Below are 12,500 nucleotides of genomic sequence, written 5' to 3' on the forward strand. Positions count from 1 at the left end.
TCTCTCTCCTCTCTCACTCCCCTCTCCTCTCTAACCCCTCTCTCTCTCCTCTCTAACTCCCCTCTTCTCTCTCTCCTCTCTAACCTATCTCTCTCCTCTCTAACTCCCCTCTTCTCTCTCTCCTCTCTAACTCCCATCTTCTCTCTCTCCTCTCTAACTCACCTCTTCTATCTCTCCTCTCTAACTCCCCTCTTCTCTCTAACTCCCCTCTTCTCTCTCTCCTCTCTCACTCCCCTCTTCTCTCTCTCCTATCTAACTACCCTCTTCTCTCCTCTCTCAGTCCCCTCTTCTCTCTCTCCTCTCTCACTCCCCTCTTCTCTCTCCCCTTCTCTCTCGCCTCTCTCACTCCCCTCTTCTCTCTCTCCTCTCTAACTCCCCTCTTCTCTTCTCTCTCACTCCCCTCTTCTCTCTCTCTCACTCCCCCCTTCTCTCTCACACCCCTCTTCTCTCTCTCCTCTCTAACTCCCCTCTTCTCTCTCTCTCACTCCCCCCTTCTCTCTCACACCCCTCTTCTCTCTCTCCTCTCTCACTCCCCTCTTCTCTCTCTCCTCTCTCACTCCCCTCTTCTCTCTCTCCTATCTAACTACCCTCTTCTCTCCTCTCTCAGTCCCCTCTTCTCTCTCTCCTCTCTCACTCCCCTCTTCTCTCTCCCCTTCTCTCTCGCCTCTCTCACTCCCCTCTTCTCTCTCTCCTCTCTAACTCCCCTCTTCTCTCTCACTCCCCTCTTCTCTCTCTCTCACTCCCCCCTTCTCTCTCACACCCCTCTTCTCTCTCTCCTCTCTAACTCCCCTCTTCTCTCCCCCCCCCCACGCACCCAGAGTTACATTAGAGTGTAAGCTGTTCAGGCCAGTGCCTCTCTCTGCCCCATGTTGCCCTTATTCCCGCTGTTCGGATCTGGCTACTGCCGGGTCAGTAACACAGATAATTCAGCCCCCTCCCCACACATGCAGAATCAGAGTTACCAGACCTGGGAGATCTGATTAAAGGGATCCCATGTCACCCCCCCCCCTCCCCGGGATCCCATGTTACACCCCCCCCCCCCCCATCTCCTGCCCGGACAGGAGAACACAGAGTTACAGAAAATACCCTTCATCGTCATCATCATCACAGAGACCTGAAGATTTAAGCTAGCGGGGGGGGGGGGGGGGGCCAGAGCGAATCTGACACGGCCGGGGGCAATAGAACCCGGACTGGCATAACCCTTCTGCACACGTATGTCACACGGAACAACACGTGAAGTTCCAAACGGCCGGCAAAAAATATATATATATATCGTGTTTCTATCGACTTGCACAGAGAGACGGGGGAACTTTTATTAGGGAGAAAGTGCGAGGGAGCCATGCCATGTCAGGCGGGGGTCAGGGGTCAGACCGCTTCTCTGGCCCTCAGATAAGAGGCGCGCTTCTATTTATAAGCACGCCGCGTCACGTGACCGAAGCTCTTCCTGCGATGAACTCGTTCCAGGGCAATAAGGCAATAGGGGGGGGGGCCTCTTTCGACCCTGTTTTGCAGCCTAATAAACGGCGCCGATCGCGAGTGACGGGTGATCACCTCCAACCCACACATTGCCAGGGGGGAGGTGCGCCAAGGCGAGGAACCGAGAGGTGTCAATAGGGAGTCCAGGCGCCGGACTGGTTGGGCGAGTCTGAGAGCGGCAGGTTCTCCGTGTGTGTGCGTCTCCGCCCTGTGACTAAACTGCACACACGTCTGACACGCACACACCGAGCGACGACAACAGTCCTGTTGCACACGGTAACCCGGGGCCTGCTCGGAGCAGCTGGTAGGCCCAGGAAGTGATGCGGAGGAGGTTAGGCAGGGTCAGGGTTCAGCATGCCAGCGCTGGGTAACAGGATAAGGCAAGACCCCCCCATCCCCGCTCCAAACAGGGAAGGTTTTCAGGATATCCCTGCTTCAGCACAGGTGTGAGCCTCCTGTGCTGAAGCAGGCTGTTTGAATGAGCCACCTGTAGGCTCTTCGACTGAGCCACCTGCGCTGAAGCAGGGATAGCCTTTAAAAGCTGACCAGTGGGGGGGAGGGCTTGAGGGCTGCAGTTGAGCGTCCCCCCCACCCCTCCCCCTGGGATGAGTGAACAAGGTGTGTATTTAATCGTACAATACGGGGTAGGCCGACGTTTCGTCCTCCCGGAGGGACCTTCTTCGGAAGAACGTGCTCTGCAAAAGGGGTGTGGGGAGAAGAGATTCAGATTTACAACGCCAGTGTGGTACACACAACACAAAACACACAACCTGGGCACAGAGTTATGTTTGCCAATACATGGTTACGTTGAATGAATAGGAGGTTATACGATATATATATATAATTCAAATAATATATATATGTATTCAAAATCCCACATTGTGAACACAGTCCCATGTCTCAGATTTGTCCACAACCTACCTTTTCCCCATTATCTCTTCGCATAGACTGCGCTGCCGCCAGGGACTCTGGGTAATCACATGCAAGCGAGCGCAGAGCGCGTCACACTGTGCTTCGGGTCCTTTGGAACACGGATCTCTACCAGCGTTCTGCCAGCCGCCGGAGACCTGCACCCACAAGTGGGGGGGGGGGGGGGGGGGGGATTGGCGCGCTTTTTATTTGCTGTAAGGTTGGAAGGTTTTTTCCCCTCACCCTAACTTAGCCAGTGTCTGGTTACAGGGCTATCTGGGAGCGAAACAACCGAATTAACAGCAGTAAGGGGGTCGGAGGGACGGACGCCACTCCTTTCCTTTGCAGGGCCTGCTGCAAGAATCCCCATTATAAGTCCCACGTGTTATAGATCCGCTCTGCTAATCCTGGCATCGTAATAAAGGTTAATGTGCAACTAGTGATATATCTGTACAAATTACTTTATACCACTTGTGAGCACGGGGTCCACAACCCCTGCCTTCCCTCCCCCCCTTATCTCTTAGCCTACACTGCTTACATTATATACTATAATAGAATATAAAAGTAAATATCATTTAAATAATATATATATATGTGTGTGTGTGTGTGTATATAGCACAAAGAATAGCAGGCACTCCACTGGCAAGTCCATATATAGGTGCTAATCCCATAAAGTAATAAAAAAGCAATCATTTGTATTTGAAAATGACACAAAAAACGACGTTTCGGTCCCCCAATGGGACCTTTCTCAAGGTGCATTTGCATGTGACTTCCCAGAATCCCTTGCTGCAGTGGGAGCACTGTATGCTGGGTGATAATGGGTGAAAGGCAGGGCTGCATGTCATTTCCCAGAATCCCTTGCTGCAGTGGGAGCACTGTATGCTGGGGGATAATGGTGAAAGGCAGGGCTGCATGTCATTTCCCAGAATCCCTTGCTGCAGTGGGAGCACTGTATGCTGGGTGATAATGGGTGAAAGGCGGGGTGCATGTCATTTCCCAGAATCCCTTGCTGCAGTGGGAGCACTATATGCTGGGTGATAATGGGTGAAAGGCGGGGTGCATGTCATTTCCCAGAATCCCTTGCTGCAGTGGGAGCACTGTATGCTGGGTGATAATGGGTGAAATGCAGGGCTGCATGTCATTTCCCAGAATCCCTTGCTGCAGTGGGAGCACTATATGCTGGGTGATAATGGGTGAAAGGCGGGGTGCATGTCATTTCCCAGAATCCCTTGCTGCAGTGGGAGCACTGTATGCTGGGTGATAATGGGTGAAATGCAGGGCTGCATGTCATTTCCCAGAATCCCTTGCTGCGGAGGGAGCATTGCATGCTGGGTGATAATGGGTGAAAGGCAGGGCAGCATGTCATTTCCCAGAATCCCTTGCTGCAGTGGGAGCACTATATATATATATAATGAGAGGTGGGGAAGTTTGAGAAAATGGCCGGTGCGCACGTGCAAATGTTAAGCATATATTTTAATATCCTTTTATTAACAGGAAAAAGTTAAAATAAGTATTAATGAATATCATAAGAGGTTAACAAAATCATCTTGGTTTAAAGCTTTGTCACAGAGTCCCAATCCGAGTCACGCCACCGACAGCAGAACATGAATTATGATTCATATGGTTATTCTGGCGCCGGCGCTGGCGGTGAGAATACTGAGAGCAGGCAGTAACGTTCCCGACCGCGGCGATATGCCTCAAGTGACCCAACGGCGCCTCTAGTGCTGACATAGTGACGCTACAATCCATGCAACAATGAATAAATCAAGCAAACCGAGCTTTATTCGTTACTTATTCATCTATTGAATTGTATGGACGGATGGAATAGTATGGACGGGATGGAATAGTATGGACGGGATGGAATAGTATGGACGCGATGGAATTGTATGGACGCGATGGAATTGTACGGACGGGATGGAATTGTATGGACAGGATGGAATAGTATGGACAGGATGGAATAGTATGGACGGGATGGAATTGTATGGACGGGATGGAATAGTATGGACAGGATGGAATTGTATGGACAGGATGGAATAGTATGGACGGGATGGAATAGTATGGACGGGATGGAATTGTATGGACAGGATGGAATAGTATGGACAGGATGGAATTGTATGGACAGGATGGAATTGTATGGACAGGATGGAATTGTATGGACAGGATGGAATAGTATGGACAGGATGGAATAGTATGGACAGGATGGAATAGTATGGACAGGATGGAATTGTATGGACGCGATGGAATTGTATGGACGCGATGGAATTGTATGGACGCGATGGAATTGTATGGACGCGATGGAATTGTATGGACGGGATGGAATTGTATGGACGGGATGGAATAGTATGGACGGGATGGAATAGTATGGACGCGATGGAATTGTATGTACAGGATGGAATTGTATGGACGGGATGGAATAGTATGGACGGGATGGAATAGTATGGACGGGATGGAATAGTATGGACGGGATGGAATAGTATGGACGGGATGGAATAGTATGGACGCGATGGAATTGTATGGACGGGTATGGACGGATGGAATAGTATGGACGGGATGGAATAGTATGGACGGGATGGAATAGTATGGGCGCGATGGAATTGTATGGACAGGATGGAATAGTATGGACAGGATGGAATAGTATGGACAGGATGGAATTGTATGGACAGGATGGAATAGTACGGACGCGATGGAATTGTATGGACGCGATGGAATTGTATGGACGCGATGGAATTGTATGGACAGGATGGAATAGTATGGACAGGATGGAATAGTATGGGCGCGATGGAATGTATGGACAGGATGGAATAGTATGGACAGGATGGAATAGTATGGACAGGATGGAATAGTATGGACGGGATGGCATAGTATGGACGGGATGGAATTGTATGATTTTTTTAAATTGTCCCAGCCCCACATACAAGCCAGGTGAAGTATGCACGTATGCATGTATGTATATCTTCACAGCAGTAATACACGTGACAATCATATAAATAACAAATAACACGTAATGGGAAGAAGTGCGGCAGACATAAAAGTGACATTTAGGAAAAGGAGTCCCTGCCCCGAAGAGCTCACACTCTAATTACAAATCTGTAACTAACAGGTTCACCAATAAAAGAAAAATTACTAACATTTTGTTTTTGTAAATGTGAAAAAGGTGGAATACTGTGGTGTGTGTGTGTGTGTGTGTGTGTGTGTGTGTGTGTGTGTGTGTGTGTGTGTGTGTGTGTGTGTGTGTGTGTGTGTGTGTGTGTGTGTGTGTGTGTGTGTGTGTGTGTGTGTGTGTGTGTGTGTGTGTGTGTGTGTGTGTGTGTGTGTGTGTGTGTGTGTGTCTGAGCTGTGTCCCCTCCTCCCCCGGAACCTTCCTGCCGCTGCACGCTGTTTCCGGGGGGCCGCTTTCGGCGTTGGAGTGAACGCGGAAGTGTCCGCTCCCGGTGGTGTCACCCCCCCCCCCCCCGGTGATGTCCCCGCTGCTGCTCGCGTTGCTCCTGGCCGGGGCGGCGGCCGCTTCCCGCGGGGACCGGGAGCCCGTGTACCGGGACTGTGTGTCCGTGTGTGACCGGAACAACTGCACCGGGGACCGGCTCCGGGACTTCCGGGCGGTGCAGCCGGTGTATATGAGGCTTACCGGTGAGAGGTTACCCCCCCCCCACTAACCTGCGGGGCAATTACTCTCCCCCACTCACCCCGGGGCAATTACTCCCCCCCACTCACCCCGGGGCCCCCCACTCACCCCGGGGCAATTACCGCCCCCTCACCCCTGGGCAATTACCGCCCCCTCACCCCTGGGCAATTACCGCCCCCTCACCCCTGGGCAATTACCGCCCCGTCAACCCTGTGCAATTATCGCCCCCTCAACCCTGTGCAATTACCGCCCCCTCAACCCTGGGCAATAACCCCTCACCCCGGGGCAACTACTCACTCCCCCCGGGCAACTACTCACTCCCCCCTCACCCTGGGGCAATTACTCTCCCCACCGCTCACCCACGGGCAATTACCCATGCCCCACCTCTCACCCGCGAGTATACCCAATATTACCTCTCCCTATTACTCCTCCTATTACCCCATATACCCCTCCCTAAAACCCCATATATTCGCTCCCTATAATTCCTCCTATTACCCCGTATACACCTCCCTATAACCCCATATATTTGCTCAATATAACTCCTCCTATTACCCCATATACCCCCTCCCTATAACTCCTCCTATTACCCCATATAATCGCTGTCATGAGAGACCAGGACTAATACCAGGGATCAATATCGCCAGACAGAACACGAGAGTTTATAAAATTAATTTATTGGAAAAACATAAACACAACTACAAAACACACAAACATCACACATACCCAACTGGGGACACTGGGGATACCCTGCCTAACTAGTCACAGGGACCTATACCCAACTGGGGACACTGAGGAATACCCTGCCTAACTAGTCACAGGGACCTATACCCAACTGGGGACACTGGGGGTACCCCACCTAACTCGTCACAGGGACCTATACCCAACTGGGGATACCCTGCCTAACTAGTCACAGGGACCTATACCCAACTGGGGAAACTGGGAGATACCCTGCCTAACTAGTCTCAGGGACCTATACCCAACTGGGGACACTGAGGAATACCCTGCCTAACTAGTCACAGGGACCTATACCCAACTGGGGAAACTGGGGGATACCCTGCCTAACTAGTCTCAGGGACCTATACCCAACTGGGGACACTGAGGAATACCCTGCCTAACTAGTCACAGGGACCTATACCAAACTGGGGACACTGGGGGTACCCCGCCTAACTAGTCACAGGGACCTATACCCAACTGGGGAAACTGGGGATACCATGCCTAACTAGTCTCAGGGACCTATACCCAACTGGGGATACTGGGGGATACCCTGCCTAACTAGTCACAGGGACCTATATCCAACTGGGGACACTGGGGATACCCTGCCTAACTAGTCTCAGGGACCTATACCCAACTGGGGACACTGAGGAATACCCTGCCTAACTAGTCACAGGGACCTATACCCAACTGGGGACACTGGGGGTACCCCGCCTAACTAGTCACAGGGACCTATACCCAACTGGGGATACCCTGCCTAACTAGTCACAGGGACCTATACCCAACTGGGGGATACCCTGCCTAACTAGTCTCAGGGACCTATATCCAACTGGGGACACTGGGGATACCCTGCCTAACTAGTCACAGGGACCTATACCCAACTGGGGATACTGGGGAATACCCTGCCTAACTAGTCTCCGGGACCTATATCCAACTGGGGACACTGGGGGATACCCTGCCTAACTAGTCACAGGGACCTATACCCAACTGGGGGATACCCTGCCTAACTAGTCTCAGGGACCTATACCCAACTGGGGAAACTGGGGGATATCCTGCCTAACTAGTCACAGGGGCCTATACCCAACTGGGGACACTGGGGGTACCCCGCCTAACTAGTCACAGGGACCTATACCCAACTGGGGGATACCATGCCTAACTAGTCTCAGGGACCTATACCCAACTGGGGATACTGGGGGATACCCTGCCTAACTAGTCACATGGACCTATACCCAACTGGGTAAACTGGGGGATAGCCTGCCTAACTAGTCTCAGGGACCTATACCCAACTGGGGACACTGAGGAATACCCTGCCTAACTAGTCACAGGGACCTATACCCAACTGGGGACACTGGGGGTACCCCGCCTAACTAGTCACAGGGACCTATACCCAACTGGGGATACCCTGCCTAACTAGTCACAGGGACCTATACCCAACTGGGGGATACCCTGCCTAACTAGTCTCAGGGACCTATATCCAACTGGGGACACTGGGGGATACCCTGCCTAACTAGTCACAGGGACCTATACCCAACTGGGATACTGGGGAATACCCTGCCTAACTAGTCTCAGGGACCTATATCCAACTGGGGACACTGGGGGATACCCTGCCTAACTAGTCACAGGGACCTATACCCAACTGGGGAAACTGGGGGATACCCTGCCTAACTAGTCTCAGGGACCTATACCCAACTGGGGAAACTGGGGGGTATCCTGCCTAACTAGTCACAGGGGCCTATACCCAACTGGGGACACTGGGGGGTACCCTGCCTAACTAGTCACAGGGACCTATACCCAACTGGGGACACTGGGGGATACCCTGCCTAACTAGTCTCAGGGACCTATATCCAACTGGGGACACTGGGAGATACCCTGCCTAACTAGTCACAGGGACCTATACCCAACTGGGGACACTGGGGGATACCCTGCCTAACTAGTCACAGGGACCTATACCCAACTGGGGGATACCCTGCCTAACTAGTCTCAGGGACCTATACCCAACTGGGGGCACTGGGAGATACCCTGCCTAACTAGTCACAGGGACATATACCCAACTGGGGACACTGGGGGATACCCTGCCTAACTCGTCACAGGGACCTATACGATACTGGGGGATACCCTGCCTTACTAGTCACAGGGACCTATACCCAACTGGGGACACTGGGGGGGTACCCTGCCTAACTAGTCACAGGGACCTATACCCAACTGGGGACACTGGGGGGGTAACCTGCCTAACTAGTCACAGGGACCTATACCCAACTGGGGACACTGGGGGATACCCTGCCTAACTAGTCGCAGGAACCTATACCCAACTGGGGACACTGGGGGGTACCCTGACTAACTAGTCACAGGGACCTCCTTGCAGAGATTTCCCCTGTTCTCTCTTTGCCTACAGGACTGGTTTTCAGGCCTGAGACCAGCACTGGATTGGACACTGCAGTTTCTCCCTGTCACAGCCACACCTCTGTAACTCTCTGCAGGCTCTGTCTGTTAGGAGTCCCCCCCCCCTGTCTGCTAGGGGTCTCCCCCCCCCCCTGTCTGCTAGGGGTCTCCCCCCCTGTCTGCTAGGGATCCCCCCCCCTGTCTGCTAGGGATCTCCCCCCCTGTCTGCTAGGGATCTCCCCCCCCCTGTCTGCTAGGGATCTCCCCCCCTGTCTGCTAGGGATCTCCCCTCCCTGTCTGCTAGGGATCTCCCCCCCCTGTCTGCTAGGGGTCTCCCCCCTTTCTGCTAGGGGTCTCCCCCCCCTGTCTGCTAGGGGTCTCCCCCCCCTGTCTGCTAGGGGTCTCCCCCCCCTGTCTGCTAGGGGTCTCCCCCCCCCTGTCTGCTAGGGGTCTCCCCCCCCTGTCTGCTAGGGGTCTCCTCCCCCCCCCTGTCTGCTAGGGGTCTCCTCCCCCCCCCCCTGTCTGCTAGGGGTCTCCTCCCCCCCCCCCCGTCTGCTAGGGGCCTCCTCCCCCCCCCCTGTCTGCTAGGGGCCTCCTCCCCCCCCCCCCTGTCTGCTAGGGGCCTCCTCCCCCCCCCCCCTGTCTGCTAGGGGCCTCCTCCCCCCCCCCCCTGTCTGCTAGGGGCCTCCTCCCCCCCCCCCCTGTCTGCTAGGGGCCTCCTCCCCCCCCCCCCTGTCTGCTAGGGGCCTCCTCCCCCCCCCCCCTGTCTGCTAGGGGCCTCCTCCCCCCCCCCCTGTCTGCTAGGGGCCTCCCCCCCCCCCCCCTGTCTGCTAGGGGCCTCCTCCCCCCCCCCCTGTCTGCTAGGGGCCTACATGCCCAGGCCCTGATTGGTGGGTAGGAAGGTGCTGCCTACATGCCCAGCCCCTGATTGGTGGGTAGGAAGGTGCTGTCTACATGCCCGGCCCTGATTGGTTGGTAGCAAGGTACTGGCTACATGCCCAGCCCTGATTGGTGGGTAGGAAAGTGCTGCGTACATGCCCGGCCCTGATTGGTGGGTAGGAAAGTGCTGCCTACATGCCCAGGCCCTGATTGGTGGGTAGGAATGTGCTGCCTACATGCCCAGGCCCTGATTGGTGGGTAGGACGGCAACATAACATTTGCAACAATTCTCCTGCAAACATATTAACCCCGGATACCCGCTCCCTGTAACCCCTCCTATTCCCCCATATAACTCCTATTACCCCATATACCCCCTCCCTGTAACTCCTCCTATTCCCCCATATAACTCCTATTACCCCATATACCCCCTCCCTGTAACTCCTCCTATTCCCCCATATAACTCCTATTACCCCATATACCCCCTCCCTGTAACCCCTCCTATTCCCCCATATAACTCCTATTACCCCATATACCCCCTCCCTGTAACTCCTCCTATTCCCCATATAACTCCTATTACCCCATATACCCGCTCCCTGTAACCCCTCCTATTCCCCATATACCCCTCCCTATAACTCCTATTACTCCATATAACCCCTCCCTATAACTCCTCCTATTCCCCCATATACTCCCTCCTATAACTCCTCCTATTCCCCCATATACACCCTCCCTGTAACTCGTCCTATTCCCCCATATACACCCTCCCTATAACCCCTCCTATTCCCCCATATACACCCTCCCTGTAACTCGTCCTATTCCCCCATATACACCCTCCCTATAACCCCTCCTATTCCCCCATATAACTCCTATTACTCCATATACCCGCTCCCTGTAACCCCTCCTATTCCCCCATATACCCCCTCCCTATAACTCCTCCTATTACCCCATATACCCGCTCCCTGTAACCCCTCCTATTACTCCATATACCCGCTCCCTGTAACCCCTCCTATTCCCCCATATACCCCCTCCCTATAACTCCTCCTATTACCCCATATAACCGCTCCCTATAACTCCTCCTATTACCCCATATACCCGCTCCCTGTAACCCTCCTATTACCCCATATACCCGCTCCCTGTAACGCCTCCTATTCCCCAGTAACCCCGCGGCTGTGTGTTGCAGGCTGGGCGTGCTTGGACGAGTGTCGGTATCAGTGCATGTGGCACACGGTGTCTCTGTATGTGAGCGAAGGTTACGCGGTGCCTCAGTTTCATGGCAAGGTGAGTCCTGTGATACTGTGAGATATCCCATCATAGTGACATGATTAATACCAGCATCAGTTATATTGTATCCCTCCCTCCCCCTCCCTCTCTCCCCCTCCCTCTCTCCCCCTCCTCTCTCCCTCTCTCCCCCCTCCTCTCTCCCCCCTCCTCTCTCCCCCCTCCTCTCTCCCCCCCTCCTCTCTCCCCCCCTCCTCTCTCCCCCCCTCCTCTCTCCCCCCCTCCTCTCTCCCCCCCTCCTCTCTCCCCCCCTCCTCTCTCCCCCCCCTCCTCTCTCCCCCCCCTCCTCTCTCCCCCCCCTCCTCTCTCCCCCCCCATCTCTCTCCCCCCCTCCTCTCTCCCCCCCCTCCTCTCTCCCCCCTCCTCTCTCCCCCCCCCTCCTCTCTCCCCCCCCTCCTCTCTCCCCCCCCCTCCTCTCTCCCCCCCCTCCTCTCTCCCCCCCCTCCTCTCTCCCCCTCCCTCCCTCTCCCCCCTCCCCCTCCCCCTCCCCCCTCCCCTCCCCTCCCTCCCCCTCCCTCCCTCTCCCCCTCCCCTCCCTCTCTCCCCTCCCCTCCCTCTCTCCCCCTCCCCTCCCTCTCTCCCCCTCCCCTCCCTCTCCCCCTCCCCTCCCTCCTCTCCCCCTCCCCTCCCTCCTCCCCCTCCCCTCCCTCTCTCCCCCTCCCCTCCCTCTCTCCCCCTCCCCTCCCTCTCCCCCTCCCCTCCCTCTCTCCCCCTCCCCTCCCTCTCTCCCCCTCCCCTCCCTCTCTCCCCCTCCCCTCCCTCTCTCCCCTCCCCCCTCCCTCTCTCCCCCTCCCTCTCTCCCCCTCCCTCTCCCCTCCCTCCCCCTCCCTCCCCCTCCCTCCCCCTCCCTCCCTCCCCCTCCCTCCCTCCTCCCCCCCCCTCCTCCCCCTCCCTCCCTCCCCCCTCCCTCCCCCTCCCTCCCCCCCCCCTCCCTCCCCCTCCCTCCCTCCCCCCTCCCTCCCCCTCCCTCCCTCCCCCCTCCCTCCCCCTCCCTCCCCCTCCCTCCCTCCCCCTCCCTCCCTCCCCCTCCCTCCCTCCCCCTCCCTCCCTCCCCCTCCCTCCCTCCCCCCCCTCCTCCCCCTCCCTCTCTCCCCCTCCCTCCCCCTCCCTCTCTCCCCCTCCCTCCCCCTCCCTCTCTCCCCCTCTCTCCCCCTCCCTCCCCCACCCCTCCCTCTCTCCCCCTCCCTCCCCCTCCCCCCTCTCTCCCCCTCCCTCTCTCCCCCTCCCTCCCCCTCCCCTCCCTCTCTCC

At 55.6% G+C, this 12,500-nt stretch overlaps 1 protein-coding gene across 1 annotated transcript in view; it reads left to right on the forward strand.

Moving 5' to 3' along the window:
* Positions 1–5,766: 5,766 nt before the first annotated feature.
* PGAP3 (post-GPI attachment to proteins phospholipase 3) overlaps positions 5,767–12,500 on the forward strand; it is an 11,443-nt gene continuing 4,709 nt past the window's right edge. The window contains 2 exon segments of the mRNA XM_075580123.1: positions 5,767–6,012; positions 11,154–11,251. Of these exon segments, the coding sequence (XP_075436238.1) occupies positions 5,844–6,012; positions 11,154–11,251 (267 nt within the window). The 5' untranslated portion in view covers positions 5,767–5,843.

This window comes from Ascaphus truei, chromosome 23 (assembly GCF_040206685.1).
Source record: "Ascaphus truei isolate aAscTru1 chromosome 23, aAscTru1.hap1, whole genome shotgun sequence".
Taxonomy (NCBI): domain Eukaryota; kingdom Metazoa; phylum Chordata; class Amphibia; order Anura; family Ascaphidae; genus Ascaphus; species Ascaphus truei.